We start from the raw sequence: 13,030 nt of genomic DNA, 5'->3' as shown, positions 1-13,030 counted from the left end.
CTGTGGCTTAAATAAATGTCTGTTGTTTTCATTTTGTGTAATAATTTATGTCCTGCTTGTGTTATTCCTGGTTATAATATAATGATATATTGGTATATATCCTTCATTTATCAGTTAAAATATTTAAATGTTCATATCTTGTTACAAATGCAATCTTACAGTGACTGTAGTAATGATAAAATAGTTGTCCCATTGATCAAAATGGTGAATAATTGATTGTGTATTTTAGGTATTGAGGGTGATTCATCTCTTGCATCATGCGTGAATACAAGCTAGTGGTTCTTGGTTCTGGAGGTGTTGGAAAGTCTGCCCTGGTAAGTACTCTCTTGTAGCAGCTTACTTATGTTTTCTTAGCCTTCTCATGGCTCTTTTTCTCTAATACTCTATTAATCTATATTTCTTTTATGTGAATGTGCACTAATAAGTGTGAGTGTAAGGGCTGACCATTGAGGGTTCTTGACCTAGAGTAGGTGCATCCTTTATTTGGCATATCCACATCCATTTGTGTGCTCTCGGGTGCTAATATTTTTGGACTGGGTCAGTTGATGGTGCTTGGTCAAATTTTTGTCTGTCGTAACACAGTGAAGTGCATAGCCACATTATGAAGGTCACTGGCTTCACAGGGAAACCCACCCCTAAGTTGGTGGGAAATGCAGCTGCTTTATAAAACTCTCAAAATGACTGGTTTCCCCATGTCTGGCCTTTGAAACTCCAGTTTCTAGAAAGGTCTTCAGGGTACTGTTGGCTTGATGTTTGGCAGCAGTTTGTAAAGTGCTAATATTTTTTAATGCAAATACAAATATATATATTTGCATGTTTGTAGGAAGTTTAGCATGTTTTCTACATCCTTCCCTGCAAGTGGGTGTATAGCTGCAGCAGTGTATGATTGTAAACCAAAGAGCTCGCGCATTTTAGTTAAACTGTTTCAGAAAAGTTTAGTCTGGCGTAGACTAGCACTGGAAAAAGTTCACAGGACAGGATGTTATCAGCCCACCTAAGAACTGTGCATTTTTCAGTTTAATTGTGAATCTTGACATAAAGTAAGGTCTAGAGGTCCACTCTGTCAGGTAAGAAATACTCTCTTAAAAGGCAGTTCCTAAAGAAAAATGTGAGTGACAAATCATCTTAGATTATGAAAGAACTTTTTCCTCCACCTCTGAGTTCTTTATCTTGCTGCAGCATTTCTGGATTTGAACCTGTCTGCTCTGATTTGACCATTGGGTCTTAAAGTTCCACTTGTGCTAAAATCGTCCTACGTGCTAGGTACACAGGAATTTCCTACTGAGTCTAGTTAAGACTAGCAAACGCTGGCAGTTGTTTTTTGACTAATTCCTGTGCTGGCAGATCAGTAGCATAAGAAGCAGTAGTCCTGAATGCAAATGTAAAAGCCAGTATCGTATTCAACTGAAAACTAATAATGATTCCAAGGGTTAGATGAACGTTAAATCAGTGCATGCTTTAATTCTTAGGCTCTGAGTGAGAGTGGATAAAGGAAGGTGTAGCATTGCTTCATCTAACAGTACTTAGTTAAATAGGCATATACATCTAACTTCCTGTTGCTTCTTATGATTTATAGCTGTGTCAGTCACTTAATATTTCTTGAAAAACATAATGGATAACTTGATTATGCACATAGAACAGTAGTTTGTTTGCAAAATATCACTGTACAAGGAGAATCTTACATAATTTTTGTGTTGCAGACTGTACAGTTTGTTCAAGGAATATTTGTTGAAAAGTACGATCCTACGATAGAAGACTCCTACAGAAAGGTATGTGCAAAAATCCTCTCTAGTGTTACAGAAACTTGAAACTGTAATACATGCTGTCAGGTATTTGAGTCATGGCTTGAAAAAGGGTATGCCTGACCATGCCATGTAATACCAGGTTACTTAACAAGTTTGAAATGTAAAGGTGCTCTTAAAGTCTGTCTAAAAGGAATAGTTCAACAGTATCTTTTTAATGTTTAAGCATAATACCTTACTAGTCATTCAAAATGATAATTTGATTGTCAGAATTGGCAACATTGATTTTTTTTTAAAAAAAGAAAAGTAAAACACACTACCACTTCTTTTTATATATAATATTTACTATTTGTGTGTGTGTTAGTATCTGCAGGTAGATTTGGACTTGTATGTTGGAGGTTCTAAGCTGCTTTGCTACTAGGAAACAACTAAAATAAACTTAATGCTCACCTTTGGAACACTGGAGATGACATGCTGTATTCCTGACAATTTAACTGATAGCTTGATACACTTCCATTAGATGAGTTTTTGTTTTATTAATAAGTTAACACAAACCTGTAATAAATGAACATAGATTTACAGTGGCCTGTTACTCTCTTCCCATCTTCAGTGTGACAGGCTGAAAGGTCTGACTCTGCTTGCATCAGCTTGAATGTTCATATTGCTCACTCTTCAGTTTCATATGAGACCATGATTAATATTCCAGGCTAAGATAGTTTACATCTGGACTGGTACCAGAAGATTTAACCCTTTGGTGGAGCAGGTTTTCAGCTGTATCCATTTCTTAATATTTCTTTTTTTAGCTGAATTACTTTTCAGATGCATTGATAGTCTGATGTTGCTCACCATGTGGCCACAGAAATGCTAGTGTCTATACAAGGGAGGCAAGATGCACAAACTCTAGGGAATGGGCAGAAACTGCTGAACTCCCTCTTTCAGCACTGGGCTGCATTTATACTGGAATAAAGAGGCTGCATCAACAGCCGTTGAAGCTTATAGTTACCAGAATCTCTTCTGAATACAGGAGGAATTAGTGAGAGTAAAATTATAATTTCACACTTGTTTTCTTTGACCTCATAGAAAGTCTCTATGCTAGAAAAGTCCTTGTCTTAAGCATGTGGACTTCCAGCCAAAGCTAGAACACTTACTAAAGAGGCAACAGCAAAAAATGCTATATAGCCACTTACTTTTTCTATATTAGAGGAGCAGGAATTTTGGATCCTGTCCCAATACTTGGTGCAGGCCTTTGCTGGATCAGGCCAAATAAATGACTCCAAAAATATTCACAGGCTGTTCTAAAGTGAAATGTTTCCTTTGTTATGTATTTACATTCTTCAGGTCATACTAGATTCACTGTGTTTGCTGGGTGAGTTTTTCCAAAGACTGTTTCCATGGAGCCTGAAAAAGTAAAGCCATCTCAGGAAATTTTGCCTTTTGCTAATTAAATTTTTTAGCAAAGATCTTACAATATTCTTTTCAGGCTTAGTCCTGAAATGACTAGGAAAAGCTCTGTGTATTCTTTTCAAATCAGCTAGATTGCTGAAGTTTTGTTGAAGTCTGGACAACCCTTTATGCAGTCACTTTCTTCTCCTTACTGCTAGTTACAGTTGTAATTTGCTGCTTGACTTGCTGGGTGACTTTAAAATTTATTGGTTTAGCAGTTTCAATTCTGTACTATTAATCCTAAATTTCATAATATTTGAAGTTGAGAGGATGTGGCTTGAAGTATTTTACATTTGAGAATGAAGTAATGAAACTTGACACCTTGGTTTACTCCCTAAATATTTATTCATAAAGACAGTGAGTATATGCTGCTTAAGTAGCTGAATAACTTTGTCAGCAATACACACTAACACAGTGGCCATTGCAGGAATTTCCATCTGTAGGAGACATGGGGGAGATGTAAGGGGAGTGGAAGTTTGAGCCCCTCAAGCTCAAATCTAGTAACAAAAGGAAAGTTCAAAATTAAAGTGGTGATTATATATATTGGGAGTAGGGGACATTAAGTTATTTCTGAGGGCTGATGTGCCAACTAGAAGTATTACCTGAAAATGGAAACAAGAGAACTGTTCTGATACCAATACCCTGAAAGAAAAAAAAAAAAAAAGTTGGTTGCCTGCTTGAAATACCTTGGAGGCATTTCCATGTCCTTTGCCCTCAAGGACATTTTTGGGTTTTTTGAAGTAGAAACTAGATAGAGGAACTCTGCCATAGATAAACTGATCTGGCTTCTTAAACCTTTCTATTTTTTGCAATTTTTTCTTGGCTGGATCACTCCTAATTATCATCACTAGAGGCTTGTTTTGGGGACACCAGTCTTAGTGGCTTGCTTGGTTGATTGTTTGCTGTGTACTACTTACTGTAATGTTGATGTAAATTACTATTCAATGAGCCTTAGTGTGCCAATGGACCTTCCGGCTTTCACCTGTACTTTTCTTTCAGTTTGTGAATGATCCCTGAAAAAGTAGAAATTAGTTTTGATAGTTGCTGATAACCATCTTTACAAATGTAGCAACCTCATTTTTCATAATCAAAAATCCCTAATCACTTTGCAAAGTGGTACTTGGCTGATGATGCTGCTTTTGAAAATGTCAGGGCTCTTTGGAAGGCTTTTTCCTGCTGTTTCCAAAGTGTGTATCCATATAAACTTGTATGCCATTATGTTGCTTTATGCATTATGAATTTGCTTATAAAATCACACTATTCCTGGTGTCTGCAGAGGGGAGAATTGCAAGAAGAAAAACACTAACCACATCTTTCTCTCTTGACAGCAAGTTGAAGTAGATGCACAACAGTGTATGCTTGAAATCTTAGATACTGCAGGAACGGTATGTAAAACCAACTTTCCCAAATACTGATGAACATTGTTAAAACCATCGAAAGCTGTAGGGGTGTAAATGTTCATGTTTTTCCATCCTTGTTCTCTAAAGAGTAACTGTAGTCAGTGCATTGGATTAAAGGACGTTCTTTAACGTACTTGTGTCTAAACAAAGCTTGAGTACTGCATCAGAAAACGAATTACAAGTTTCCTGTGAGCTTGTGTTCTGTAATAGGGGAAACATAAGACTGAGAATTTTAAGAGGTCATGCCACTGTTTTAAGGTTTTTTATTTTGTGTGAGAGGTACTCTGTGAGATTGGGATAAAAGTAGTATTTTGTCAGCTTGTGTGAACTCAGAGTGCAGTGCTGATGTTGACCTTTTGCATACTGGTCAGGTTTTTCTGATTGTTGCAAAAGCTACTGAAATCAGTCATGTCCTTCATTGATTCCAGTGAGCACAAGCTCAAGATCCTTGGAGTGTCATGTGTGTTCCCTGAACTATAATACTGATCTGGTCCATTAATAATTTATTTAAGTTTTGTATGAGCGTAAGGCCATGTAAAACTACAGAAAGATGGTGTGGCTGTTTTCTCAAAATATATTGTACTTTTCACCTGGCATACAGTGAGGGTCTTGGTGGGTGATTGATCAAGCACAAGATAGCTGAGTTACCAGTGCAAGAAAGGCAAATGCTGTTCCACAGTCACACTGGTGAGTTTTCAAATGGAGAGAAGTCCTAATGCTGCTGAGCAGAGAACCAGCAAGTCTTCATATGCAACATCATAGCTGTCACCAAAGTCTAGGAAATGTGACTAGTCTGTCTCCATCCTCTAGTCAATCTCCTTGAAAATGAAAGTAGAATTTAACATAGGATAGAGCCTAGACTACAAAACAGAGGCTGAAAAGGGATGCATTTGCTTCGCAGTGTGTTTTAAAGAATGGTCAGGACATGGGGACAAAGTTGGTAGGTAAGGAAGGATTCGGGAGGAATGTGGTTTCTGTAGTCTACAGATTACACTGTATCTTTTACTGTATCTCATTTTGAAATTACTTTTGTGTCTGTGATTTTTTAAATTTTTTTTTTCCCCCCACCCTTTCTTACCCAGGGTATAGCCCTTGGCAATACTTAAGATATTGTTCAGCCACCCCAGATAATGCTCCAAACCAGATTTATTTAAAGGCAGTTAATTTTACTGTAATGTTTATAGTCAAACAGTAAAATACTGATCAGTTTACGCCCTCCCCCCTTTTCTAAATGCATCATGCTTGTGATCCATTTGTGTGCTGAAATATATGGCAGTTTGTGCAAGGAAAGTGCAAACTGAATGCAACATCTTTATCCTTTTTTTAATTACAGGAACAGTTTACAGCAATGAGAGACCTATACATGAAAAATGGACAAGGTTTTGCATTAGTATATTCCATCACAGCACAGTCCACGTTTAATGATTTACAGGATCTAAGAGAACAGATTCTTCGAGTCAAAGACACTGATGATGTAAGCACCTCTAAAAATGCTTAATACTTACATTTACAGTTTTCATTACAGATGTTGTATACACTGATTGGATAGCTTCTAAGCTGTAAATAGAGACAAATCAAACAGTAGGTGCATTGTACAGAAATGTAAATCAAGGCAAACTGGAGAAATTTTAACTTTTCACATGGTAAACAAAGAAAATTGTCTTTTTAATCTCTTTCTTTAAATACTCTATTTGAAACTGTGTATAACCTTATTCACTAGTACTGCAGAAAATATTTCTAAAAGAACTCATTATCTCAGTTACTACCAGTTAATGTTTAAAAAAAACCTAGAGTTCCATTTTTCATAGAATCACAGAATGTCCCTGGCTGGAAGAGACCTCCAAGATCACCCAGCCCTAGACTTAACAGCACAAGCTTGCCACTCACCATGTCCCTAAGCACCAGGTCCACATGCTGTTTAAATGCATCCAGAGATGGTGACTCCTCCACTTCCCTGGGCAATCTATTCCAGTGCCTGAAAGCCCTTTCAGTGAATCCTTTCCCTTCAATATGCCTACTGTTTATGCTGTTTTAAGAGCATAATATTAAAAGTTCTTACAGAAGACTAATGTCAGCTTTAAACTCGCACCTTATGTAGCTTTCATATTTTATGTGTGTTCTTGCAAGTAAGTTTTGGTCATACTATTATCACACAATTTAGATAGGCAGCTCTTAGCATTATTAAAGCTGTGATGTTAGGCTCAATCATTCCAGTTTATAGAATCACAGAATGGTTAAGTTTGGAAGAGACCTTAGAGATCACCAGGTTCCAGCCTGCCTTCTATGAGCAGGTACATCCCATACTAGACCAGGCTGCACAAAGACTCATCCAACCTGGCCTTGAACACCTCCAGGGAGGGGCTTCCACAACTCCCCTAAGCAACCTATTCCAGTGCCTTACTACTCTCATGGTAAAGAATTTCTTCCTGATGTCTAACCTAAATCTACCCTCTCTCTGTTTAAAACCATTACCCCTTGTCCTATCACTCCCCCTTCTGGTGAAAAGCCCCTCCCCAGCTTTCCTGTAGCCCCTTCAGGTACTGGAAGGCCACTATAAGGTCTCCCCAGAGCCTTCTCTTCAGGCTGAACAGCCCCAACTCCCTCAGCCTGTCTTCATAGCCGAGATTGGATAAAAAAGAAGTCAACTTAACTACAGTGGTAGGAAGTTGATACTTAGTCTCTTAATAAAATAAAGAATGGTATTTCAAATGTGAAACAGCAGTAAAATTGTGTTTTTAACAGAAACACTTTGTTATAGCCATCAGATGTAAAATCTTCCTTGAAAAAAAAAAAGTAAGCAATGAACAGTTTTTAAGTGTGTTCATCTCATTTAAACCGTGTTCATGGAAACTTTGATCCCTTCCTTACTGCGTGTATCCAGATAAAATTCTGCAGCCAGCAGACACAGAATGTATTAAATGTTTCAATTTCAGTGAAGTTCATAATGACTATTCTAACACAAACCACCTTGAACCTTCTTAAGCGTAAGCATTTGCAGGTCTAGAAATGATTCATTGTCCATTATCAGAAATGTATCTTGAATGGGTAGTATTGAAGTTGCCACCACAGCCCTGCCAAACAGAAGCAAAAAATGCAGTCACTTTGATTTGAAGATAAGAGAGTCTTGCACAACTATAAACTTCAGTTTCTGTTATACCAGGTCTTGATTATTCTGGAGGTCAGGATCTGCTAAGGATTCAGATGGAGTTTTAGGTGTGCATTTACATTGTGCCTTCCCAAAATTTAAATTAATTCTTTGTTGGTATTAAATCGTTTTTAGGTGCCTATGATTCTTGTTGGCAATAAGTGTGACTTGGAAGATGAGAGAGTTGTGGGAAAGGAGCAAGGTCAGAACCTAGCAAGGCAATGGAATAACTGTGCATTCTTAGAGTCTTCTGCAAAATCAAAGATAAATGTTAATGAGGTAAGGCATGCAACCTGCAAGGGAGGGGTGGCAGGGATGGGACACTGTTCTGATAACCAAGCTTTACTGTTTGTCAAGAAAAACTAACAAAACTATGAATGACACTCACTGCAGTGGACAAAACTGTGCAAAATTATTGTGAGAATTTGTGAGATGTTTCTATTAAGGGGTGTAGTTAGCTTTGTCTTAGGAGTTTTGGAAATTATTTTAGTATAACTAGTTTTCATGTTACATTCATAATGATTTGGGATAAATACTTTTTCATGTTACCTTCCCTAGTTGATATAATCTCTATCCACTGCAAATGGACTGCTAGACTACTTTTTTTAAGACCTTTAAAAGAGTTAAGTGCTTAAAACTAATTGATTTAAGTTATTTGGTATTAAATGAGATGGTAAGGACAAAAACTCTTAGGGGTTTTGACCAAATTAGCAGCTGATTAGAAAAGAGACCTAAAGTGCTCTGTAAAGAAAAAAGGAGGCAAAAGCCTCTCTACTATCTAGCTACATATTTGTTTATCAGGAGCAAGGTGACTGATCAAACACAGACATTTTTGACACTTGCCATACTGCATGCCCTCTTATCCAGTGGGAGTGTCAACATAAAGGGATGTAAAAAATTTGTAGAAAAATAAGCTGTATTAGTGCTTACATTTCTGGAACAGCTTGAATATGATGGTAAACCTTGCAATTAATTGTCTTCTGGAAAACGTTGGCAACGTCAGTCAAGTTGAAAGGGCCTCTGTACAAGACTTGCATGTAATCAAATGAGTGTGATGCTTTTAAGCACAACTGATTAAAAAAATTAGTGACGTGTGTTTGATCACCTGGTAATTTCTGGAAACTACTCAATTTTTCTTAAATACAATTTAACAGCCTAACTATGTAAAAGTAATATGTTTAGTATATTAAACTTCATTTCATCAAATAATAAAAGCCCTCATTGGAATGATTGCTGCTTTGCAGCCAGGCTTAGGAAACTGCTAATATGGAGTTAGTAGGAGGACTTCCTTGATTTAGGAGATGCAGAAATAATTGGGACATTGTCAATTACTAACGAAACGGATACTGTTCAGCTGTAGTATGCAACTTGTTTTAAATTAGCCTTTTGACAAAATCATGTTCTAATTAGGATTCTAGGAGATCAGAAGTGTGAGAGGGGCTCATACATGAGTTACTTTTCTAGGAAATGTTACGCTTATGTCATGCTGTAGTCCTAGAGAGGCTGCTGAATTAATTCTCTAGCCTTTCTTTTTAAAGTATCTGGAAAAACATTATTTCAATCAAATACAAGAGACTGTTACAGAATATGCAGTGTTCTTGAGTTACCATGAAAATGTGGAGTTAAAAAGTACTAGAAATTTCTTGAAAACTGTATCTTTAGAGTGATTTGAGTTAGAAGAAAGCTGTGACCTGTTTTTTGACCTCAATGCTAAATTGCAAAGTAACAGCATATAGTAGTTGATCGTTATAACATGCATGTTCAGATAAATCTGACCCAGAGATTAAATGGCTGCAGATAATAGATGCAGTTCCAGTTTGTTTCACTGAAAGTAGAAAAGCCTTGTCAGACAATTATCTTAGAAAATGAATAAGTACTAATTAAAAATATGATTTAACTTTCTGGCTTTGTGATAACTAAATATTTACAGGGGGTTCTTGAGTATGTTGCTATATGATTGATTATATGTGAATATTCAAGAATATGAGAGAAGCCCCTTAATTCCAACAGCCAAATGCTTTTTATCTTCTCAGATCTTTTATGACCTTGTGCGACAAATTAACAGAAAAACTCCAGTGCCTGGAAAAGCACGCAAAAAGTCATCATGTCTGCTACTTTAATATATAGCTGTACTGTAGCTCTGAGCCAGGTAAGCCTTTTAAAATTTTCTGTGTATTATGGCTATTAAAAACAACAAAAAACCCTAAGAAACAGTGGTAGCTGTTAATTCAGAAAGCATTGAAATTTCTGATTTATGTTATCATAGAAATTGCTGTCGTCTTTGTTTTGCCATTCCAAAGTTGGAACTACAAATATGTACAAGTTACACAGCTCACACTAGTAGAAAAATGTTTTCAAGCCTTAAGGTGTTGGTAGAGCTCAAATTAAGGGTGTCTGTTCTGATACTTCAAAACTTCAGCTTTTGGGAACAGGGTTCTTTTTTAAAGGCTGAAAGAATATACCGCAAGAGCTCAGTTATTACTGTGAAACATTGCAATTGGCATGCTAAAATGTTACTTCCTGCTTTGAACTCCTGCATGTATTTGCATGATGGTGTAAGAATGCTGCTGAAGGCTCAAGAAAGCTCCAGCCTGCTCCTTTGCAAGCCTTTTCAGAAGTTAGTCAGCAGGCTAAATTCTGCAACTTGTTCTTGGGCCAGGCATTTCCCCTTTCCCACATTTGAGTCTTAGTATGGACAGAGGTGTCTCTTGTTATGCAATCTGCCTATTCATCTCAATTTCCTTCAGTTTTACTGGACATATGGTGGTTTGGTTGCTTCAGTGCTATGAGACATTATTTTCTCATCTGATAGACATTTTTGATATACTGGAGGATCCTGGTAGGACATGTCGTTGTCATAAATGACAGGCTTTAGTTAATATTCAGAAAGTGCCATGTTTAATTATTTTTGGTATTTATGTCAAAACTTACTTAATTTGAACAACTTGGATCAGTTAAAAGTAAAACTCAGAGGGTTTCAACAGCTGATGATGGCAGAAATGGCTGCTGTATTTCCTTAACAGGGCTTTCAATTCAAGACCTTTGATCCTCCAAATGTTTGGGGTAGTTGTTTTTTTTTAAAGCCACTGTAAGCAAAAGTAGTCCCACCCATCAAATACTACATCCACAGTTCAGGTTGAATTACCATATAAATCCCAGTCCAGCGTTACTAATTGAGATAGTCTGGTTTTTGTATGTGTACAGTAGAAATTTTATTAGTAGTGAAGTGATAAGGTTATTTTCCCAGTCCGTTTGCTAAGAGCTTTGGTAGTTCCTGCTTCAGGTATTTTAACTAAAGAGCAACGACAAGTAGTTGTTACTGATTCTGACCTTTTGTTTTGTTGTTACAGGTCTGAAGAACTGTTGCCCAATTCAACAGTGCCAGCATTCCAACTTTATTAAACCTACCAACATCTTAAATGGACTTTCCTGTGGTGGTACCCTTTAAGAAATGGATGAAAGCTACTACATCAGTTTGCACATTCTAATCACTTTCCAGTGTCACGAGAGATTTTTACTTATAAATATTCTAAGTGTATGCAACTGGTAAAACCAGAGCCTACATCCAGTATTACTGATAAGAGACATTGTTCATCCACCAATGTTGTACATGTATGAAAACTGTGTACTGTATACTTCAACAATCCCCACTTTCTATTGGAGAGTACAATAATGTAAATCCTAAAAGCACCACTATTTTAGCATAATAAAAGAAAGTCCAAAGAGCTCCTATATAGACTACTCCAGATAACTTTGCTTCATCGGTATTTGTAGCTTATTGTAACTTTTTTAAAGAAATACCGGATCATCATCATCGTATTGTACAAAAGCGCTTTGATTAACACAACAGCTATATAGTTTTTTAATTTTAGGAAAAACCTGTGGAGACAGTGATCTAGTCTTTAAGAGTCCTTTCAGTATGTCTGACTAAAGACATGGCCTTTAATATCTGTTGGGAAGGAAATGTCCAGACTTTTCAACCTTTTATTGTATGTTTCCTTTTCCTTGTTTACATAGGGAACAATGTTTATAGTTGTGTGTACAGTGGGGGTCTACAACAAGAAGTGTATATTTTAAAACAATTTTTTAATGATTTAACAATTTTTTGTAAATCATTCTCGGGCTTCTGCAGCTGTAGATTCTCACTGTGAATTCCCTTGCTTGCTCATGCATAAGTGTATTTGCAATACCAAATATACAGGTTTAGTACTTTTGCCTGTTAGTGATTGTTTTACATGTGTAACGTTTTGGTTGAGATGTTAAATGGTGGAAGAGTACTGTGGATGTGAATGTGGGAAGTAATTTTAATCATGTGTAATTGGTCACAGGGCCTAAGTTGCAGTAATTAACTTTTGCTGATTTATTTAACAATGCCTTGTTGCTTTGTATGCATTAACGTTTGGGTGTAAAGATTGTGTGTATATCCAACAGGGAGCCACAGTATTTAAATTGACCAACCTAATGTTACAACTGCTTTGAGGTGGCCAAATGTAAACTAAAAGCCTTAATTAAAGTGGTGCAATTTTGTATGACTTAGCATCAGTAGTTCAATAAATTTGGATTGCCATGCAAGGGCTTGCATTACAGTTATATACTACTTGAATGTTTTGTGTTTTAGCAGTGCTAGTAAATACTGATTTTATTTTTTTTTTACATGACTCTTGCACAGTGCAGATTCATACATTTTAGGATTAAGAGGAATCGTTATGACTTTGTTTTCTGACAAGTACATGCCACAGATATTTCTTCTAATAGCATCCCATGTGCTAGGGTGGATGAATTTCTGACTCAATGAAATTCCACTTACAGTTCTGGACTTGGAATATTCCAAGTTCTAATGTAAGGGAGAGTCTAGCAGAAAAATGTCTTCAAAGGTTAGACTGTTAGTGGCTGTTTCAAGAATCTAAAAATATGTTGCCTGCTATTTTCCTTCTTTCCAGGAAGAATTAATTGTTAAAAGTCACTTAGTGTAGCTAAAAAAAAATAAATTCTCTTGTGAGAAAATAGAATTTTCTTGCATGATCAAACCACATTTTTTTGGTTTCAAGGAAGTCTGCAGAAGAGCATTCTTGCAGTATTGGGTGTTTTGCAGACTTAAAATATCTGTGGATACTGTTGGACTGTGAAGTGGAATGTGTGGACTGTGGATGATTTCCTGACCTTTTGGCTGTGCTACTGCAAATTAATGTCACACCCAAATGCTTGGTACCTCCCATGTCTCTGGCACAGAATTATCAGAGCTTGTTCTAAACCATTCCTGCAAATTCAATCAGATTAGGTTAGCTACTGCCAGTAAGCTT

At 36.7% G+C, this 13,030-nt stretch overlaps 1 protein-coding gene across 1 annotated transcript; it reads left to right on the top strand.

Annotated features, from left to right (window-relative positions):
- Positions 1-226: 226 nt before the first annotated feature.
- Positions 227-12,302, top strand: RAP1B (RAP1B, member of RAS oncogene family). Its single transcript, XM_009997733.1, has 7 exons — positions 227-314; positions 1,701-1,769; positions 4,514-4,570; positions 5,919-6,059; positions 7,866-8,009; positions 9,764-9,879; positions 11,081-12,302. The coding sequence occupies exons 1-6, from the start codon at positions 258-260 to the stop codon at positions 9,848-9,850; spliced, it is 555 nt and encodes a 184-aa protein (XP_009996035.1). The 5' UTR covers positions 227-257; the 3' UTR covers positions 9,851-9,879; positions 11,081-12,302.
- Positions 12,303-13,030: the final 728 nt, after the last annotated feature.

Source organism: Chaetura pelagica, unplaced genomic scaffold (genome assembly GCF_000747805.2).
Source record: "Chaetura pelagica isolate M959 unplaced genomic scaffold, ChaPel_1.0 scaffold314, whole genome shotgun sequence".
NCBI lineage: Eukaryota > Metazoa > Chordata > Aves > Apodiformes > Apodidae > Chaetura > Chaetura pelagica.
This window is presented reverse-complemented; position numbering and strand designations above follow the sequence as displayed.